Source organism: Liolophura sinensis, chromosome 12 (assembly GCF_032854445.1).
Source record: "Liolophura sinensis isolate JHLJ2023 chromosome 12, CUHK_Ljap_v2, whole genome shotgun sequence".
Classification (NCBI taxonomy): domain Eukaryota; kingdom Metazoa; phylum Mollusca; class Polyplacophora; order Chitonida; family Chitonidae; genus Liolophura; species Liolophura sinensis.
Genome location: NC_088306.1, coordinates 8,884,210 through 8,905,209, shown reverse-complemented (window position 1 = coordinate 8,905,209; position 21,000 = coordinate 8,884,210). Strand labels below are relative to the sequence as shown.

Below are 21,000 nucleotides of genomic sequence, written 5' to 3'. Positions count from 1 at the left end.
ACACCTGTACCTACACCCACATGGCGATTATAATTTCAAACAATAACAACCCCCTTACCGTCTCTTTGTGCAAGCGGCGCAACGTACTTTCATAATCAAAGGTAAACTCAGTTGTAGGGTTTACAATCTCTTTGTCCCAGCGGGCCCTGAGCCCAGTTGTTCGAAAGCGTATTAGCTAATACTAGTATTAAGCCATATTTTATATTTCAGATTTAAGTCGAATTCAGCAGCCAATAAAGTTGCTCAAAGTCAAAATATTACAGCAGCGGATTTAGTTTATGTTTAATATACAGGTATGCAATTGTTTTTCGGCAAAGGACAAAATTGAAGACATAGGTTAACGTTTAATTTGAGGTTAAATCTTCAAACAGTTTTTAACAACTGGGACGTGGTTAGCTGTGTCGCATCCTCTACAGTCTACAACATTCCGTACCCGTACGATAGATTATTAGGTCGTCACAACACAAATTAAGCGAAATATCGTAAATCGACAATTTCATACTCTTACACATATTTAGAAAGGGTAATTAAAATACCATTTTATACCTTTTCTTAATAATAATATCAGACGGACCTTTTCACATAAACAATCTTTTCAGTCAAATTCACCAAAAACAGGTTCTGCTGTGAAACCTACAGTGCCTGTATGTGAATCAGTCTCACCAAAGATCATCAGTCTTTTTGGCATTGCGTTAAACAACAACAACAAAAGGCATAAACAAATCGAAGACCGTCCGTGGAAACTCAAATGAAGATTTACCTACAATCATTAATGGTCAGCTGATAACACGCTTTCAACTTACATAGCTACGATGCAAAAACATACATTTATTAAAGGTAATTTATTTCGCAACCGAACTGCACACAAAATATATACATCTTCAATAGAATCTTATACAAGTTGATGTACAACAGCTCTATAGTCATTTTTATTGTTAAGACAACTGTACTCGAAAATTATAGACTATGGTTTTATGAAACTCTAGGCGAATTCGCTCAGTAGTTTAGGGTGAAGTCACTGGGAACTTAACAAACTTTGTAAGCTCTTTAGTAGAAGTGGAAATTCCATTGTTCCATGCACGAACCGAGATTGCCATGATTTCGGGAAGTTAACACAATGATTAATAAAAGCTACATGGATAAGATACCAACCTTAATAAGAAGCAGTTATGCATGACAGTCTTATTATTGGTAAATACTTCACTTCAACATTCAATTGTCGGAGTATTACAATAATGTTAATGACTATAAACGTTACTATGGGGATTCCTGTGGGGAACCGTTCATTTAGAGCCCTTTTTTGACTGAAAAAATGAATAATTTATAAAGTATACTGGCTGCAAGGTCACAATGCTTGGCATTTATAATATTGGATTTCTTACGGTGGATAATTCAAGTTTTACCGGGCATAAGTTTGGATTATACAAGATTGCATATTCAAATACTTCGGAAAGTTCAGAAAGATTAGCCATGAAAAATAAAATACAACAACAACAAACGAAACGAAAAGGAAAAAAAAGGATGATAAAGATAAAATGTGGAAGTAAAATTAACGACATTTAACCATTTCATAAATGTAAATAAATCTAGGAAATATACTTCCATCAATATGTATCACAATATTTAACATGAATAGTTACTTGGTGGGGTCTTGGACGCTTCGTACCCTTCAATCATATTTCAGCCGTTATTAAGTTGTATTGTCAAATTACCCCAGTGATATTGTAGTTTGATGTTCCGCTCGCGGTAGTATTTGCGACAACGGTAGTGCTAGTTTAGTTGTGTTGAAACAACAAAAGAACATTGTGTAGATTTAAACCACCTACACAAGCACCCGCTAGTTTCCATTACAGAAGAAACCAAAACCGGATCTGACGACTGCACCAGCCTCTCACATCCTTGGTAGCAAAACTGATTCTGTTTTACACGACAATAATCTGTTGTGAGAATTTTGTAACGACTGTGCCTGCTCTCCTTTATTCCAGCTTGGCCAGTGATATGGTCTAAGCTCTGTTATAGGTTAAAGCATATACAGCCTAACAATGAGACAAGATTTCTCGCGTGGTACACAGGTACTAACGGAGCTTGAACATACCTAAAAAGGTATACGCGGGCTCAAAATGTACAGCGCTACCTTGTATCTTATTTTTTACATAAATTTTGTCCTTCTTCTCCACGAGGACAAGATTTGAGGTGTGACACGTCCTCAGGATGTAGTTGTTTGGTTTCTCATCGGAGTGCTTTGGTATAATAATACAACAGCTGATCTCCTCAGTCACGTTACCATGTTTGTTTTCTTTCATAATGGCGAACTCGTGTGAAGAATGCCCGCTGAAAGTTACCTGAAAAATTGAAAACAAGGTGGCGTTTTATTTCGTTTCCGAATCTCACCTATTGCTGTTGTAAGTATCCAAAGCGGACCTTGTAATATGTATCGGACACTTTAAAGATATCCACCACAAAAGATTCAAAAGAAAAAGTGATATAAAACGCATTAAAGAAAGCAAAACTGCTATTATTATTTATTATTGGTTTATTTATCTGAGACTTGCACTACTTTTCTGAAATATGCACCACAAAGGATTCAAAACAACAATTATTGAAGTGACATAAAATGGATTAAAGAAAGCAAAGCTGCTATGATGATTTATTTTTGTTTACGTATCTGAGACTTTAAAACCATGCACCCAAAAGATTAAAAAGAACTATTATGGAAGAGATATAAAATGGATTAAAGAAAGCAAAGCTGCTATGATTATTTATTTTTGTTTACGTATCTGAGACTTTAAAAACATGCACCAAAAAGACTAAAAAGAACTATTATGGAAGAGATATAAAATGGATTAAAGAAAGCAAAGCTGCTATGATGATTTATTTATTTTATTCTTAGTCATGTTGAATATTCTTGAGTGCGGCGTAAAACACCAATCAAATGAATAAATCAAATGAATAAATGAAGTGCAGTGATGTCACCTTCACGTGGGTTTTTGATAATTTACATATTTATGTATGATTAATTACAATTCTTCTTAACTTGACTTATGTTAACTTACAAAAACATCATATGTCGCATTTATTGTAGCCAAAAACTAATGTGACGTCATTGTCAGTGTTAAAATGTAACAGGGGATTTGCTTATTTGTCTGCAATTATTTCCGAGGGAAAAATAGCTTTATGGCTATTTTGAATGGGTTTTCCCTTAAAAGTTACCTGAACAAATATATAATAGAGCCCATCCTTAGGAATGATCACCTTTCCAAGTTCATTCGTTTTCACACCAAGTTTGAATTTATCCTTTATAGCCTTCGTAGTTTTGTTCCCCCAGTCAGCATACACCCAATGAGTGAAAATGTCTAAAAGTAAAATTAAAATGAGATGTTATATAACAGACTCACGGTAGTAGAATTGCCAATGTTTTTCTTTTAATTTAAGAGTTACATAACATATGGAGCTTAAAACAACGCATTATACCAGAGCCGTTTTGTTCAAGAATGTACGGCCAGAAAATAAGACAGCCCGCAGAAGTGAATACGTTCCCAACTGAAAGCCCCGTCACATTCGACAACCTTGAATTCTATCAAAGCATAACGATTAAAAAGGCTACAAATAATTTTACAGATTTAACAATAATCCAAGCAGATTGTTCTGCAGTTAAAATATGACGATGGAGACCCTTGAAGCAGCGTTCTTTGCCATTCCTTAGAAAGAATCGTTTGCACTATTTGAAATGTGTCATCTTGGTAGATAGCAGAATATGGAAGTTCACATGCCTTGTTTACCTCTTGGATTCTGGTAACCCGCTGCGGTTTTCAACAGGACAGCTTGGGTCTGACGGTAGAAAAGAACAAGGCAAAAGTTAGCAATATTTGGGGGGTTGTTTCAAAACAGAAAAAGAAGATTACAGTCTAAAGCATAATTACTTTAATAGTAATTAACATCAAGTTACTGTTATCACACAGTTTTTCTCTTGATCATTTACACCAGAAATGCTGAAGTCAGTGATCAAATAAGCATTCCAAGTGTGTCTTTGTAGTCGAAATTACACAAATATAAAGGTTCTAGCAGGTGATACAGTCTGATGTTACTATATGCAGAAGGACGACAAACAATTTCTGCGAAAATCAGAGGGAATTTCCCTTGCGTTTACACTGGGTATATGAGAAAGGGATAACTTTAAGTCTTGGTGAGTTTTGTCTTGTCATATTTCCTGTACTGTTCTGATTGGTCATTTTAAATTTAGCAGCAGTTGAATATCCTGAAACTAGTTTGTTTCACACAGTAAGGATTACCCGCCCTATGCAGCAGACGCTGGCAGGTTAATCGGTAAGAAACTTGCCATTAATTTCTTCTTTGACAAAATGACTTTCTTTCATACAGGACTTAACTTAATATGACCATATAACGCAAGTAAATGTGGAAAGGCAACGCCGCATGGTATAGTGTAAAAGACAACAGCATGGACAGTATGTTATCTGGCAAAAAGTCACATGTGACCGGTGACATCCGGCCTCTGCATAGTCGGTTTACTCCAGTAAGGGTTTTATTCTATGTAAATGCTTAAATAGTACCAAACCTTTGGGCCAATGTGTTTAAATGGAAAAGGGACGCATTCTGGATTGTATTCAGTGTACGAGCCTTTGTATTTATTTTGCCGAGTTCCGTTCACTAAGCGCTATGTGGGTGTGTGACTGAAATATTTAGGACACCTGGTCTGCATTTTTTAGCGAATACAGATGTAATTATAAGAGGAATACATAATTTCTCTTTTGTCAGATGGCTATATTCAACCTAAAGTACAAAACATATACATCTTTGCTTTTCAGAAAAACTGAGAAAGAATTTTTTGTTTTCAACACTAACAGTATCTGTTCTAAAGTTAGAAGAATTACAGTGTTTTCTGTGTAGTCGCATGAACAGTTACAATAAATCCCTCAGGTAAATTGACGAGGGGCATTTTTCTGTTAGAATGTGAAATTATAGTCCATTTGTGACACTGCAGGCCATCACTGCTCGTCAGTTGCTCTCTTCACTCCTTACGTTTGTTTGTACGTCTTAATTATATTGCATTGATATACTGCGTGATATCGGTATTAATTTTGCTGATGCTGCTTTTAAAGCTAAGGATACATCTTTGCCAAATATATGATGTCATTTTATGATAGGATTTAAGGAGCAATATATGGCGAATTCAGTTTAAATGAAGCACGACAAAAATAGGTGAGGAGCATCTATGGCTTTGTGTACAGTTAAGAGTTCAAGCTCCCTATTCCCTCTAGTACAATCCTTCTGAAATGTCAGAGGCATTTTATGTAGTTTAAAAAAGCCTATTTGTGGTTTACGAGTGGTATATGAATGTCGGTCTTGACACTCGTGAACAAATTACCTTAACTGAGGTAACTTTACAACAGGCTGAATTCCACTAGCCATGTTTGATCATTTGCCATCTGTAACATTTTCGTTTCTGTTCTGGCGATTAAATGCGTTGGAATATGCTGGTTAGTTGTCCCCTTGCCCTTGGCTAAGGTACCTTTATAACATGATGTCTTGTACCATAAAAATATGGATCTTTTCAATGATTTAAATGATGTGTTGTGAACTAGTACTGGATTTGATGTATCAGTTATTACACACCTGTGTCTATCCGGCGTCACTGTAAACGGCTCATTGCTTCTACTTCCAGGTAACTGTCTTCTGTTACAATTATATTTAACAGTAAGAGATGGTGAGGCTAATTTTATTGATGACACTGGTCTCTGTGAATTTAAACTTTGATTTTGTTTCTTTAGCGGTTGACTACCAAAACTGAAATTTGGATATACTCGACACATTATTTCCGGAATCATTGAAAACTGTCGACTGTCTACCTTTACATTAATCCGTCGAAATTGCTCACTTTACGTTATTGTTTTGAGTCATTTGGGGGTTGTGTCGAGCATTCTTTTGTGAGGTTTGTCTTGCAAATATGATTGCGTTGTCAGTGATCAGTGACGCCTAAAAGTCATAATTAAGTTCATAAATAAAGAGCACGCGCATGAATCATTATTCCGCTTTACTCTCCCATTCTACGAGTAATTGAAAACAAATATGTAAGATATTTTTCGGTATCCATGTTATGTCGATAGCGAAAAGCATCAAATACTGTTATGTCACATGCACTGACAAAAAGAGAAACTGGTATAAAATTATACAGTATTATTTATAGGTGTAAGCACAGATACGATTCTTCACTTCGTTTGTTCTTTTTTTTTCACTAGGAATATTTACGTATTCATAATGAGGCCATGCCGGAGATTCTGCAAAACACCGATCGGCAAAGATTCAATCGAATTTTTGCTATAATTTTAGAATAGCCCAAATATTCACAAAATATCAGCCTCTTCTCTGTACGTATTTATCGTTCAAAATAAAGTTCCTACGATTTGCGGATCGTATTATAAATTGCCCACACTTTAGAATCGTTTTAACTTCATAAATATTACTGTAATAGCCTGATTATTATTAAAAGGCACAATCTAATTTGGTATATTCTTGGTGAATACAGAAAATTTGATATGATGAGCGAATATGAATATTTTGTGCCTCAAATATAAAGCAAAACAAATCAATCAAACTAAAAAACACCAATCAAATAAATCAATAAATCAATAAATCAAAATAAAGAATTTGCTAAATAAATTCGAAACTCTGAGATTTTTTGTTTTGCATAAAACAATAGGCCAGGGAAAACAAAAGTGGTAAAGTATCGAGTAGAAATTCATTAGTTACAATGAATTTTTTTTCAAATTTAAACTGCTCTATCCACTACACAGCTATTCTGGGCACACCTGTGGCGATGTCCACACGAAGTATTGAAAAAAATCTCATTTATCATCTGCTTAGGGTGGGTAGGAGAAGCGCGCATCGGTTCTTATGCAACACTTAAAGCCCGGGACATTAGCTTTTTTTTCTTCAGTATAAACCAGATGCATACAACCTGGGAATAGTCGATTTTTTTCAGTGCAATATCTATTACTCAATTACTCAATCGTTAGTCTACATTTCATAAATTGTTTACATTCTAGTTATCATAGCAAATGTTATGTTAAAAGCACAGGTGTATATGTCAGTCAGCTGTCTGCAGCCTTTGTTTCATCTATAATAACTTGAGCGATATATGCAGAGCGTTTTCTATAGTTTCCCTTACTTCCCTACGCTACGAGTTACGGTGTATTCATTACTTATTCTTTTATCTTTCACATTTGCAATGTAAGTTTATATTTTTCCTTCTGCTTTAAAGACAGTTTTTTTCGAGGCTTTTAATTACTTAAAATGCAAGAAAGGACGAATATTGGCAAAAACCGTGGAGCGGTAAATTCTGGCCTTTCAAGGGAATAAACTATTCTTCATAATCTTCATTATGAAGAATTTTTGTCAGAATAAGAAGATAACTGATGACAATTTCACTTTCTAATCAATCCTGAATGTTGAGCACTTTCAATAGTGACCGTAGCAAAATGGACATACAAACCCATCCCCATCCTAAAGTGTACAATTTGAAAAAATATTTCGTTCAAGTCACCTATGGGATGTATCTGCAGTTGATATTTCCACTGAAAAAATCACAAAAAAGATACTGAAACTCAAAATAAATTTCCAATCATTTTTGAAAAATTGTGAAAAATTTTAAAAAATTACCTTCAGAGATTTATTTTTTCAGCGATTAGTTTTTAGGGGTCTCAGAAAAAATTTCCGATCTAACGTCACTGACGTGCTTATTAGTTGAAGTAATGTTGAGCTATCTGTGTATCGCTGGTGAAATATATGCAACATTTTGTCATTTTGGGCAAAATGTTTCTGATCTAATAGACGAATTCTAATCCGCAAAACTCATTGTTTGCACAAAAGTAAGTGGATTTCAGAATCATCTGAAAAATTCACAGCAGTTTACAGTGTAAATCATACAGTATTTAACACGAAGTATATTTTTCTCTTTTGCAACTTTATTATCATCAGGGCAAAATCAATAAGAACATGTGATCAAGGTAATTTGTGATCAGTAAAGTTGACTACTAAAGAAACCTTGCATGTGACAAAGCTAAAATTTTCTTCCTGCGTCATTATATTCTGGCTGTGTAAGCGCTACCCGGTCTTAGCCAACTTCGCCGTGAACACACCGATGTGGATACAATGCAACATCGACCCTATAACATAGCTTCACACTTGAGCTGACAAAGTAGACGTTAAAGGCCAAGTAGCGACAGTTTTAATGTTTTAATTTGTCGCTGTAAGACAGTTTGATCAATCTATGCGTGGAAACACACATTCGTGTACCAACCGTCAATTAGCGTCAACAAAAAAATGGACGATCTGGTTCAATAATCGCATGGCCAAAACTCATTACGACACTGAACAAAAAAATCGCCAAAGAACTAAGAAAGTGCATAAAGTACGAAACTATGACGGAATCAAGCAAAGAGAAGCAGTCAGTGGTAATGAATGATAACGGAAAGACCTAAGGAATGTTCTAGGCGAATGAATAAAATCAGATATTCAAATCACGTTCCATGCTAGTATATGTTGTCGATAATCAAGACATGCAGTTTATATGTCACCATAAGGATATGTCCATATAGTCAGCTTAACATCCATCGTGAATTAGACAAAAATACAGGAACAATTTCGTTTGAGTTGTATATTAAACTGTGTACCGAAGGATATTAGATTGGAGATTTAAAGCCATTCAATTTTTGTTCATGTTGAACAAACATATAGTGCATAATGTAAACTGTTATACAGTAACAAATAATTCATTCCACAGACACTGCTACACCACTGGCCATACCGTACAGGTAACCGTTAGATCGCATGAAAGATTTACAGTTAGATCTTCTGTGTTTTTAAAACATTTTTGCACTTTAATGTTAACTGGAATAAGACGCCAATGTTTCGTTTTTCTTATTCGTAATAGTGGTAACAGTAAAGAGTACAATGCAGATCTTTTTTTGAGCCGCCATGTTTTACGTGTATTAACTCGTAGTGCACCGAATGATACAATTTTGTAAAATTCATGGTGCTTTTATTTTATATTTCTGAACATAAACAGTATACAATGATGAAGGTTTGAAAACCAACTATACACATATACAGACTTGTATCTTGCTATGTGTACGTTACTGGACACTTAGAGATTACAATAAGTTTCATCTACAAACTATTATTTGTAACCAACTGACTGCATCCATTTCCTTGAAATTTTATCTATATTCATACTTTACAAAATTCAAATATATGACCAGACTTATAGCTATATCGCTAAACACCACCTAGATGCAAACTTAGTGTGCATATCCAATTTCTAAGTATATCATTAGCTTTGTTCTGGGGCCAGTCTAACTATGTCCTCGAACATTATCAATTATGAATTTAACGAATTTAGAGTGAGTGAGTGAGCGTTTGGGGATTAACGTCGTACTTAACAGTTTTTCAGTCATATGACGACGAAACGAATTTAGACTAAATCATCTTTACGTATAGAAAATTAACTACTTTAAAATATTACTATGACAGCTCTAAATTGTGTTATTTTGTTATATCCCTCTTAAACACTCTTTTCTCATTCCATATTTCTGAGCACATTTCGTTGAAAGTAATAAAAATGTTCCTAAAAACGACAAGTTTAAAACTGTATCATACCAAATCAGTATGATGTGCCACAAGTTCGACGATAAGCATAGAGCTTATTGGGAAGCTAAACGTCAGTTGCGTAATTATGCATTATCCGTCTTATCCGTGATTTTGCAGCTCATTTTCTTGTCAGGTGTAGAATAACAAAATTGTGTTATGCGAAACAAAATACCAATGGCTTTTGAGAAAGAGACAAACTGTGGATTTAGGTTACTGCTTTACGGTCTAGCAAATGATACACATCGTCTGAAGTCTACTCGAAACTGTTTCCCCCCCCCCCCCCCCCAAGCGTAACTGTTCAGTATCAGCAGGGGAGGGCCCCATGCTGTGTTTCCGGGTGATCTTATCACGAAGATCGCAACTTTGTGGCGAAACTTACTTGGGGTGGGTGGGGGTGGGGGGTGAGGGGTGGGGGGGATCTGAGTTACTACTATTTAACCATTTATATGATTCGTGAGAATAAAACCCTAACTTAGGTAAACTGATAAAGGGCCTTAGTTTACTGATTTGCCTTTTGCTCTCACACTGTTGTTGACCTATTTTACTCTCTACGATATAGTATTTTATAGTACAATATAGGATGGCTGTACTTGTATTTAAAAAAAATATACGTAATTGGAAATCGATTCCTGTACAGACACTTGACATGAGTAAACAAATTAATCAATTTTTGTAAAGATCTTAAGAGACGTAAGATGACATCTTGTCGTATGATGTGAAGTTATATATGTGAAGTGAATACGTAGATTAAGGCAGCTACAACTTAAAAATGTTAAATAATAATAAAAAAAAAAACGCTTAATCGTCATAAACTCGGGTTTTAGGCACTTATTTCAGACTATAGAAATTAAATGCTTACTCTGAACTTTCTTTTCGGCTTCTTTTGTCTGTTTTCCTTGGGTTGCCCTGCCCTACGGCGAGAGCGGTGATGCAGCATTCTCCATAACAAATCATGAACTTGGTTGTCTTCCTGGTTGAAATCAGAATTCACATGATATGCATTTATGTCCTTGTTAGCAATGTTCTTTTCATCGCCATCATTGTCATCATCATCTTCTTCATCATCACCGTCATCGTCTACATTTGAATTACTCCCTTCACTCCCCAGGTAATGGCTTCCCTGAAATTATTACAGTGAAAAGAGAAGGTTCGTTGGTGAGTGACGTTTAATAAAACCCTAAGGTAAATTTAGGTTACAGCTTTTTCAACCGTCAGACTGTCATCACTGTCGGGATTTACTACCTCTAATATTACGCAATTGGACCTCTTTTAGATTTCACTTCAACTTTTATTAAGCCATCATTCAATTTGAACATCTTAAGTATTGAACATCATGGTGTGAATTTAAACCAGCGAAGCGTATGGTTTGCAGATCCAGCACATAGCCGTTGTTATTCCACTGTATTGTGCGCTAATGGTATGCTCGTTTCCTTACTTGTTGTAAATGGAAGTTAACTCTTCATGTGTTGTAAAGGAGGTGTAAACTTTGTTGATAGATTGCTGCCTACGGAGCCAAGATTACTTAGGAAAATTGACTGAATTTAGCTTTCTGAAGCATATTTCCGAAGACAGGAAGTTTGTATTTCAAAATAATCAAAAGTTGGGTATATGTAGAGCGCTCAGATAGAAAGTAAAATGAAGATGTTTTTTTCCAATATGCATTCTACAAGGATGCAGTGGGAAACACTGGTTTGGTATCCTTTATACCAACATGATGTTTATTTATTTATTTGACTGATGTTTCATGCGGTACTCAAGAATATTTCCCTTCTGCGAAAGTTGGCGGCATTATGGTTGTAGGAACACCAACTGTATATCTATTACATCTACTCAATACTCAGTCAGTTCAACATGTACATATATATGCATACAAGCCATCCAGTATCGAAGTACTGATATCAATAAATGAACGATATAGTTTTTCAATATTGATGAGTTGGTTAAATGTATCTTCACAGTTCGTTTGATGTTTTGATTTTGAAAATGCTCTTTGTGTTTTGGAGGCTGTTAACTATATGGCGGATCATCTTTTCAAACTATACAGTTCCGTGTTACAATCTATCATATTTTAATGCGTTGGGCGCATGCTCCGTGCTGAATGACACAATGTTTATATGAACACACAGAACTGTTTCTGGAGGTATGAAACCCTAGCTGAGGTAAACTGACAGGAAGCCGCATAACCTAAAATACATAGGTTCCGTTTGTTGCCCCTGCTGTTTTAAGTTGCTGTTTTTAATGTAGCAAATTAAGCCCCCTCCCTCCGGCACCATGAGTAGGTGCAGGCAGAAGTCGTTACTTGTAATAGATAATATTGGTTGAAAGTTTTGGCGAAAGTATGAGACCTTAAGGCTTAAACAACAAATAAAATTTACAGGAACCCCCAAGAAATATATGCTATATGTATGCCAAAATACAAATTTCATTTGCATAATTTGCGGTCTGCGCAAAGAGAATGCATAAAATCTGATAATTTTTACTTCAGCATTTTAGCGGCATGGACTCGCCTTGCAAAAGAAGACACAGTCTATGTAAACACACCTAACGACTCTTCATCATCATATGAATGAAAAAATTTGAAGGGCGACGTTAAACCCTAAGCATACATACACACATGTATAACAACGTTACATTTGCATGTATATTTGTATACGTGTCATCACATATCACAATACCTATGTTTATTTCCGACGAAAAAATATTTTATTGTTTTTCTTTTCAGTTTTCAACAGAATGATTAAATGCAACATCAATATAATGGGTTTAAATTCTAGCCTTGCATTTTTGTTTCCAATACAGAGTCAATTTTCTTTTATTGACTATGCAACTGTAATGCATAACATAAATTAAAACGATAGGTAAGGCTGACTTTACCTACCTCGGTATTCTTACTCCTGGTATTTAGTTTTTTTTGTAAATCGAGAACATCAGAGCGCAGGGCATGGACTTCATCATGCAATCTCTGCATCTCATCGACAGTCGCGTTGTAAAGTAATACTGCTGACAAACAAGTCAGAAAAACAGCACATGCGGTTACCGTACGTAAAAAGGCGCAGTTGTTATCGGAAGTCATGGCTAGCACAAGTGAACTTGCCCCGAAGGTATCACAGTGTGACTGTGCAAACACCTGCACTTATATTTACACCGGCAGCCCAGTTACACGCAAGACAGTCTCTTTTTAGTCCTTCCGATTTTGAGATTTCCGCCTCTGACATAAAACTTCCCAACCGCCTGACCTGGTTTACCGTCTGTCTTGTACGAATCAGATTTAAAGGCAAGTAGTCTAAAGACTACACGTCATAAACCATATATCATCTTAAATATCCACGCCCTCAGCTGTCAATCATAGACAGGGAATGCATAATTAATCATTTCCGCGAACCCTGACTAGTAGTTCCATGAAATACAGATCGTGCCTGTCATTGCGCGTGTACTGAAACTGGTACCCAGTTAACAGTCTAGTCCGCAGTCTTGTGACAACAGCAAGTGAAGCGAGAGTCGTTTTGTGTAAGATCGACTGACGTTCACCAGTATAGCTCGCTTCAATAGTGTTATCTTCTGCACATCTCAACAGGTACACATTGAAGCTTTAAACTATAGCGGTCGTTCTCCCTAGAAGTATTTACGGTGTTTGTAACGCCGCTTTGCCTCAGTGTCAGACAGTATAAACCTATGCAGACTAACTCACGCCCACGTGATATACAGTTTGCATTATTTTCATTACTTGATTAAAAACACGAATAGTGTCTCTCGGATTATTATATTCCCACAGCAATAGGATTCGTCACGGTCTGATAAAACAGTGCGACATGTACAAAAAAAAAATCATTAATTTTGTTTTGTGCGAGAAAGTTCTCAGGTGAGGCTTCAAGAGGGCTGAAACTTATTCTCACGCCCTGTTCTCAGATTGCAGATAAACTCAGCTGTAGAGATATATAAATCGGCGACCTGCCAGGCCATTATTTCACAGCTCACTTTTTCGAACTTTACTTTTATGTAAGTTTAGGTTTGCCTTTGTTATTGCACCGTTTTTCTTTGTTGTTGTTTATTTTGTGTTTGTCGATCAGTTGTCGATTATCAACGGATAGTTGTTCTGCGGAATGACTGAAACAAATCAATATTTAAACTTTACTCCTGATTCCTAGTTATGCATATTTATAGCCTTTTATCTACAGTCTTCTTTAAGGGTAGTCTATTAGCCACCCACTAGCCTTTTATTTGTTTTTCCTGGGGGGGCAACTGGGAAACCAGTGAAAAGATTATGAGCATAGATAGTAAAACCTAAGCAGCGAAGAACATGTAACGGGTGAAACACGGCCTTAATTTGCCACAGGGTTTTATTTTAACTGTAAGATGTAAATGTTTGGAATTAGGTCGACGAAAATGCATTGATGCTAACTGCAATTTATTATATAGACGTCACTGGTCTAGAATGACCATTTGTTGTCCCAACTGACGTGTAGAGAGTATCACGACAATTCATTATCCACGATGATCTGACGATCAATCAACTACTTTAGACAACGAGACGTTGATACAAATTCACATAACACCTGTACCGTCGCTATCAAGATATTATGGCATCTATTTATCATATACCTCTTTATTTAGCGAACTGAACGAGAATGAAATAGCAAACTTACCCAGTTACTCGTTGATCCCAGTCGCGAGCAAAGATAGTTTTCGATAATTCGAAAATGTTTATCTACATTTTCACTCGACACTGTCTGACAAATAACAGACAGTTTCAAACCCGATCAACACGTTTTCATTTCATATCAATACACAACGCCGAATGGGCTATAAATAGTGCTGACGTCACCGCACAATGCGTCGATGCATTATGAGACGGTGTTGTATCGAATGTCGTGGGTGAATAGCTATATGATAAATAATTTGATTAACAGATCGCTTTGAAATGCCAGAAATGCCAGAAACTTGCAGCAAGTTCGCTAGTGCTGAGGTACAGTAAGAAACCTGCTGAAAGTGTGCTAGTGCTGATGAGGTACAGTGAGAAACCTGCTACAAATGTTCTAGTGCTGATGATTACAGTGAGAAACCTGCTACAAGTGTTCTAGCGCGGGTGATTACAGTGAGAAACATGCTACAAATGTTCTAGTGCTGATGATTACAGTGAGAAACCTGCTACAAGTGTTCTAGCGCGGGTGATTACAGTGAGAAACATGCTACAAATGTTCTAGTGCTGATGATTACAGTGAGAAACCTGCTACAAGTGTTCTAGTGCTGATGATTACAGTGAGAAACATGCTATATGTGAAGAGGAATACTGAGAAGCCTATTGCAAGTGAGCTAGAGGTGATGAGACACATTGAGAAATCTGCTACAAGTGTGCTACGGGTGATAAGGTACACGGAGAAGCTTATGACATGTGTGCTAGAGGTTTTGAGGCACAGCGAGAAACCTGCTAAAAGTGTGCTAGGGATGATGTGGTACACAGAGAAGCGCTCTACAAATGTGCTAGAGGGGATGAGACACGGTTAGAAACCCGCTTAAGTATGCTAGGTGTAATGAGGCACACGGTGAGAAGCCTGCTACAAGTGTCTTAGTGGCGTTAAGACAGTAATAAACCTGCTACAAGTGTGCTAGAGGTGATAATACTCAGGGAAAAACCTGCTGTTCTGGGGGGTGATGAGTGAGACGCCCGATGCAAGTGTGCAATGATCGCAAATCACTGAGAGTTCTGTTGGTCATTGTTAGCCACTTTCCCAAGGACTGCATTCCAAGAAATAAATGTTTTCCAAGCTGTTGGCGTAGTGAAAAAAGTATTTTTAACATAAGGTATACGCATTCCGAATAGTTGACCAAAGTAGCTGTATGATTGTCAGATGAGGAATTAACCTATTTAATCAAAATCCTCGAGTCAGTCTGATAAGAGTTTTTTGATGATTTGGCATAATTGTTAACAAGGATATCAGAAGCAGAATCAGCTGGTAAAGAATGCATCAGCAATTTAGCAAACCTGTGACGATAGCTAGAATATGGTAAATCCAGGATCGCATTCTGTACCAGCAAAACAGCATGCCGCTATCAACAGAAAGTCATGCCCATATCAGCAGAACGGCATGCCGTTCCTTCATATGAATAGCCTTTGTGTATATAATTAACTTTTCCTACACCATCAAGGTGCAGAATTTAGGACGTTGTATATTTCCTTCGAAATTTCAAATATTCCCGACGTCCATTTTGAAAGAAGTTCTTGTCAGACAAATGGGGTTCACACACGGGGTCCCGCAGCAAATAACCCCGAACATGTTTCAAGAAAAGATGGGCGGAGCATCAACAACAGCAGGCCATAGAGGAAATATGTTGCTTATCCAAAAGCAAGTCGAACTGACGAGAATGACCATCTACTGAATGTTTTGTGAACTCTTATATGAGAGGGTCATCCAAATCGATTACACTGAAATTGGTCAGTTTTCCCTCACTTCCACATAGGTCGTATTCAATAAGGCGTGGCCTCCTTTAAGTCAGGCCCTTGCACCCCTGACCCTTGACCTATCAAATGCATCCTCGGGTTAGAAGTCAAATATTCAGTGCGAAAGACGAAAACCCTTTGTCTTTCACGGATTGCTTATGAGAACGCGTTTGATAGATGTGAGTTTTCCTCAAATCCAACAGATATTTTTGACTCCCAAAATATGAAATGTTTTCAGCCAAACTTGTACAATGTAAGGAGACATAATTCTTGTTCTTTTTATTTTGTATTTCGCCCTGTCGGGAGTTATTTATTTTCCTGATTCAAGAAAGGGAATAACCACAGATTTCACCTTCTCTAATGAAAACTGAAGCCACATTGGTACTCATCAAGTCCATTATTTCGACCTAAATTGGTCTTATGGCAATGTGTGGTCACCTGACAAGTGCACAAAATGGCGGAGCTCAAACTCCCACGGCGAGTCTGTTCTTTTTTGATATAGCTGAGTCAAAGCTCAAAGAAGTTGTGGGTTAATATTCACTTACCAGGAATAACGGTAAGTGTGAAGACCTTTGAATGGCAGTGGTTCCTTGTCCAATACGATGCAAAGAAACTTGAAGAAACATGAAAGAAATTAGTTCAGTTATGTCCACGACTGTGTTTCAAGTAAGGATAATCTCCGGGAATCTGTTGGTGGGTTCATACACACAGTTTATGTTTTAAAAATATTACCTTTCCTGTCTAATCTTGTTCCTCCAACCCATTCCGCCTGGACTGTCGGCACACAGCAGCCCTGTCCACATTCACATATCTTGATGTGACCGACTCTCTCCCATGTTGACTATGAAATATAATTTTTGTAAATCTAATTCATAATGCGCTTAATTATTATAATAATCAAGCTGATTGTGCAAAAAAAATCCATCTGGCATTTATTTCATAACATGTTAAGCTCATAGATTTATTTTTAATAGAACAACTTGGAAAAATCTCGAAAAAAAGTAAATAAATATAAACTTGAGATTGTTTTGATATCTATGCCACTCTGTGCAACTCTGTTTTATTGCACATAAGGTGCAAAGGGTGGCATAATTTAAAAACAAAAATTGAAAATCATAGTCATTGGTTTGTTCTGACACAAAAGAACTTTATTTAAGAACTGCATCTTTTTGTCAGAACTCCTAATTTCTTTTTCTACACATCGATTTCAAAGATTATTCAACGTAGTCTATCGAGTTCAAAGGTTTTATTTGAGACAAGATGCATCTTGTAAGCTAGGTTGAAAAAATATTAAAAGTGACTGATTTTTCCCAGAAAACTGACAACTCTTTGTCTTAGGTTTTTAATGAGGTTATTAGTATCACACGGCGTGGTGCTTCAAACTGTTGTTCAGTGGTTATATATGTTACAATGAACAAAAAAATTACCATTCACATCCATGTGGGCAAATTGATTGAATGTGCTCATGAACAACCCTGTTGTAACAAGCGGAAATATTGTAAAACATATTCTAACTTAAGGTTTCTTGTGTCAAATTAATATCATTATGTATCATAGTATAATAGTATAAATTTGCTGCAGCATAATATCTGTCTAACCCCTACAACAACATCATGTCAAATGACACAACTCGCTGTTTGTAGACTTGATGTTTAAGATCAAAATGTTATGAGTCAAAAAAATCACAGAAAATTGTTTTTAATCACATGCAAATTGCACAGGGGGCACCTTATAGTTATATGGATATTTTACCTTATTTACCTATAAAGACATTAAAACGAGAGCAGTATCGATAGTGCTATAGTCGGTAAATTGTCATACGTAACTGATGAAAACGGGTTTGTCAGTTTATCACAGTTAGGGTTTTATTTTAACTATTCATGCGAACACTTAAAAAAGCACCTCTTTTACACCCCTCCAACCAGCACAACGGCGAGAGCAAAATGACATTCAAAACAGGCGGTGATGTTAATTATAATTTAACACGCATCATTTCAATTACAGGAAATGTTGTGTTGTTACATTTATTTAACTCACACGAGAACAATGCAGATGGATCAGGCCTCGGGGGAACTATAGTGCATCATGCTGGCTAATGCAGGGAAACAACAGCGTGGCTAAATGTACGATAATTATGTAAATGAATTCCTTCTACCTTAGCATGTTTTTGTTCTAAATTAAGTAAGTAAATCTATATTACAGCGTAAGTTTTATTCATGGACTACGAATTTGAACTTTGATATGAAATTCATGCCTGGAATATCCACTGTCTGCCCGTCATCACTGAAAACTGATGACCGCTTCTCTCTCGTGTGTTACCGGATTTATTTCCTATTTGTATAATTTCTTACATACCTTTGTCTTTGGAAGCTAGTGTTAAACGTTGTTTTGGAAATGGATCTTGCTTATATCGCTTATATCATGTCTCCTCATCATGTCTCGTCTTCCTCGCGTGTCCTCATCACGTCTCCTCCCTAATCACATCTCCTCCCGTGTCACCTTATCCCTTCCTCGATCTCTGTCACCATGCAAATAAACAATAACGCTAATCATAACCACGTGATAAAATTAGTTTGACGAAATTTCGTAGTGTTTTAGACAAAAGTTTTCTGCCTTCAAGTCCTGAAATTATTGGTAGTACCATCTAAACAAGATTATGTACAAATATGCAAGTGGTAAACATGTCATTCATATGTTTAACAACATAACATTTTGAGTAATTCTAGACCCACGACGTCCAATAAATGCCTAATTTCTGCTTAAGCCATGGTGCCAGAGGGCGTGTGGATTGCTACTACTTGAGCATTTGCATGAACGGTTGGAGTGAAACCCTGACTGAGGTAGACTGACGGGAGGCCGTATTTCACGGGCGGTGTGTGACCATTTGTCACATATCACACTGTCGTTACTGCTCTGGTTTTACTCTCTATGCTGTACGTCTTTAATTATATACACGTCAGTGCGGAAGTGTTACACAAATTACACATATTGTATACATCTGGTACGTAAAGCTATGTGGATGTGCACTTTAGCCATGGTGCTGCTTATCGAGATTTTAACAAGCCATAATAAATTTCTAGAGACGTGCATTGGGATGTGTGCGACCTTTGGCAATTTAATTCCTTGTCCAATGAATTTTGTTTAAATAATGTAGGTTAACAAGGCTCATGAATGTTTGGGACATACATGTGTTCAAAAATCTTTCAGGTTAAGTTTTTTTAAAAAATTAATCAGCGGGACTTTATATCATTGTACACGATGAATTCTGTTGTTTCTATTTGGTTGGGGTTGGAATTTGGGAAATCGCACCATTGTCGTACTTTTATCTACCTATCCACAGTTTATCACTATTGCATCTTTTATCCATATAGGTACACGCCATTTCCTCTTGGTAAGTGGGAAGCTCTGGGAGATACCTGCGGATGGTGGAGGGCTTCCCCTGGGCTCTGCTCGGTTTCCTCTCACCATAATGCTGGCCGCCGTCGTATAAGTGAAATATTCTTGAATACGGCGTGAAACACCAATGAAATAAATAAATTATTTCCTCTTGAGATTTCTGTTGTGTAAAGATTGAATGTATTGAAGAATTTATTATTCTATGTCGTATGTTCAGACAATACAGTGGATATTTTAAATGCGCGTTAAAACTATTTGTTAGCAAAGTACTTGTTGACACAGGCATTCTGTTGAAATTTACATTTCATTAGTCAAATATTCTTGAGTACGGCGTAAACACCAATCAAATAAATACATGAATTCAGATTCCCCTCAATTTTCAGAAAACTGATTGGTAAGTTTCTGCACAAATCTCAGCTGTTGTCTACCAGTGAATGTTGGTACAGATTTATTTAAATCTTAGAAAATATTAATGCATTTACATCTCTTTACTCTGCATTGTATGTACTATTTACTGCGTTTTTGACGAGTACCTTTCTCGAACACTCGCATCGCCTGAAGGTGAATACCGTAAAACCGGGGATTCTTTGCGAGCAGAAATTTGATGTTATTGTGGCACCGATTGACATACTAACATGAACACCGGGTTGAAATTTGTTTAAACTCATATCAAAATGACCTATTTCTTGTGCTCTATTTTGCAGTGAGAGACGAACAGTGTGACCTCAAGTACAACCATGGGGCATGAGAATGGTGTCACCATGACCATATACGGCAATCGAACAGCCAGGTCACCATGGGAGCACGTGTTACCCGGGTAACGACCTTTGACCACGTGGCAGTGTAACATTTCACAACATGTGGTTAAATATCTGTGTACACATTGTATATGGTCATGAAAAGCTGATCGATATGCTGAAATAGATACATCAGTTTTACTGTGTTATAATTTAACTTCATGCATTACAAGTCAAGCCGAGAGACAAGTTTTTATGTTATTTATTACAAGTAAATATAAATATCACTATATCAAAGAACACATCAACTAATTAGTGTACTTTGATGATAATACTTGCTTCGTTTCAGAAAAAATCGGTTGCTTAGGGCAACGTCTTGTACAAGGGAGGCTCATGAGGCTGGGGTTCAGTCGCCGTCGACAAATTCTTCAGGCACAGTTTTGGAGGTCACGTCGTGCAGCAGGTGTGCGAGGAGCTTCAAGTGGTGAGAGATTGAGTGACCGGTACGGTAGAGTTATCCGCCCTTTGTAATGAACTCCTGACCTGGAAAGTTCGGAAATTCCAACAAAAAGTATAATAGGGATCAGTTCTAACAGGGCTTGAGATGTTATTCATGGAACAGCTTTGAATACCCAATTTAACATACACAACACGTACTCAAAAATTAGATGTATTTAGTAGGACAAATTGCCTATAAATAGGTTTACAGTCGCAATGGCTTCTGCCAGCAATGTGTATAGGCTCATTTAAGGGCGTAAACTTCGAGTA

At 36.7% G+C, this 21,000-nt stretch overlaps 1 protein-coding gene across 4 annotated transcripts; it reads right to left on the bottom strand.

Annotated features, from left to right (window-relative positions):
• Positions 1 to 655: 655 nt before the first annotated feature.
• LOC135479524 (uncharacterized) lies at positions 656 to 15,411 on the bottom strand. Of its 4 annotated transcripts, none has more exons than XM_064759398.1 (5): positions 15,295 to 15,411; positions 10,523 to 10,783; positions 3,771 to 3,828; positions 3,211 to 3,353; positions 656 to 2,342 (listed from the first exon to the last, which is right to left on the bottom strand). In XM_064759398.1, exons 1-5 carry the CDS (start codon positions 15,400 to 15,402, stop codon positions 2,076 to 2,078), a joined length of 837 nt encoding a protein of 278 aa, XP_064615468.1. In that variant the 5' UTR covers positions 15,403 to 15,411; the 3' UTR covers positions 656 to 2,075. The 4 variants fall into 4 exon arrangements, with proteins under 4 accessions (XP_064615468.1, XP_064615465.1, XP_064615467.1 ...); XM_064759395.1 differs by lacking the exon at positions 15,295 to 15,411 and adding an exon at positions 12,542 to 13,099; XM_064759397.1 differs by lacking the exon at positions 15,295 to 15,411 and adding an exon at positions 12,542 to 13,099 and having other exon boundaries at positions 3,253 to 3,353.
• Positions 15,412 to 21,000: the final 5,589 nt, after the last annotated feature.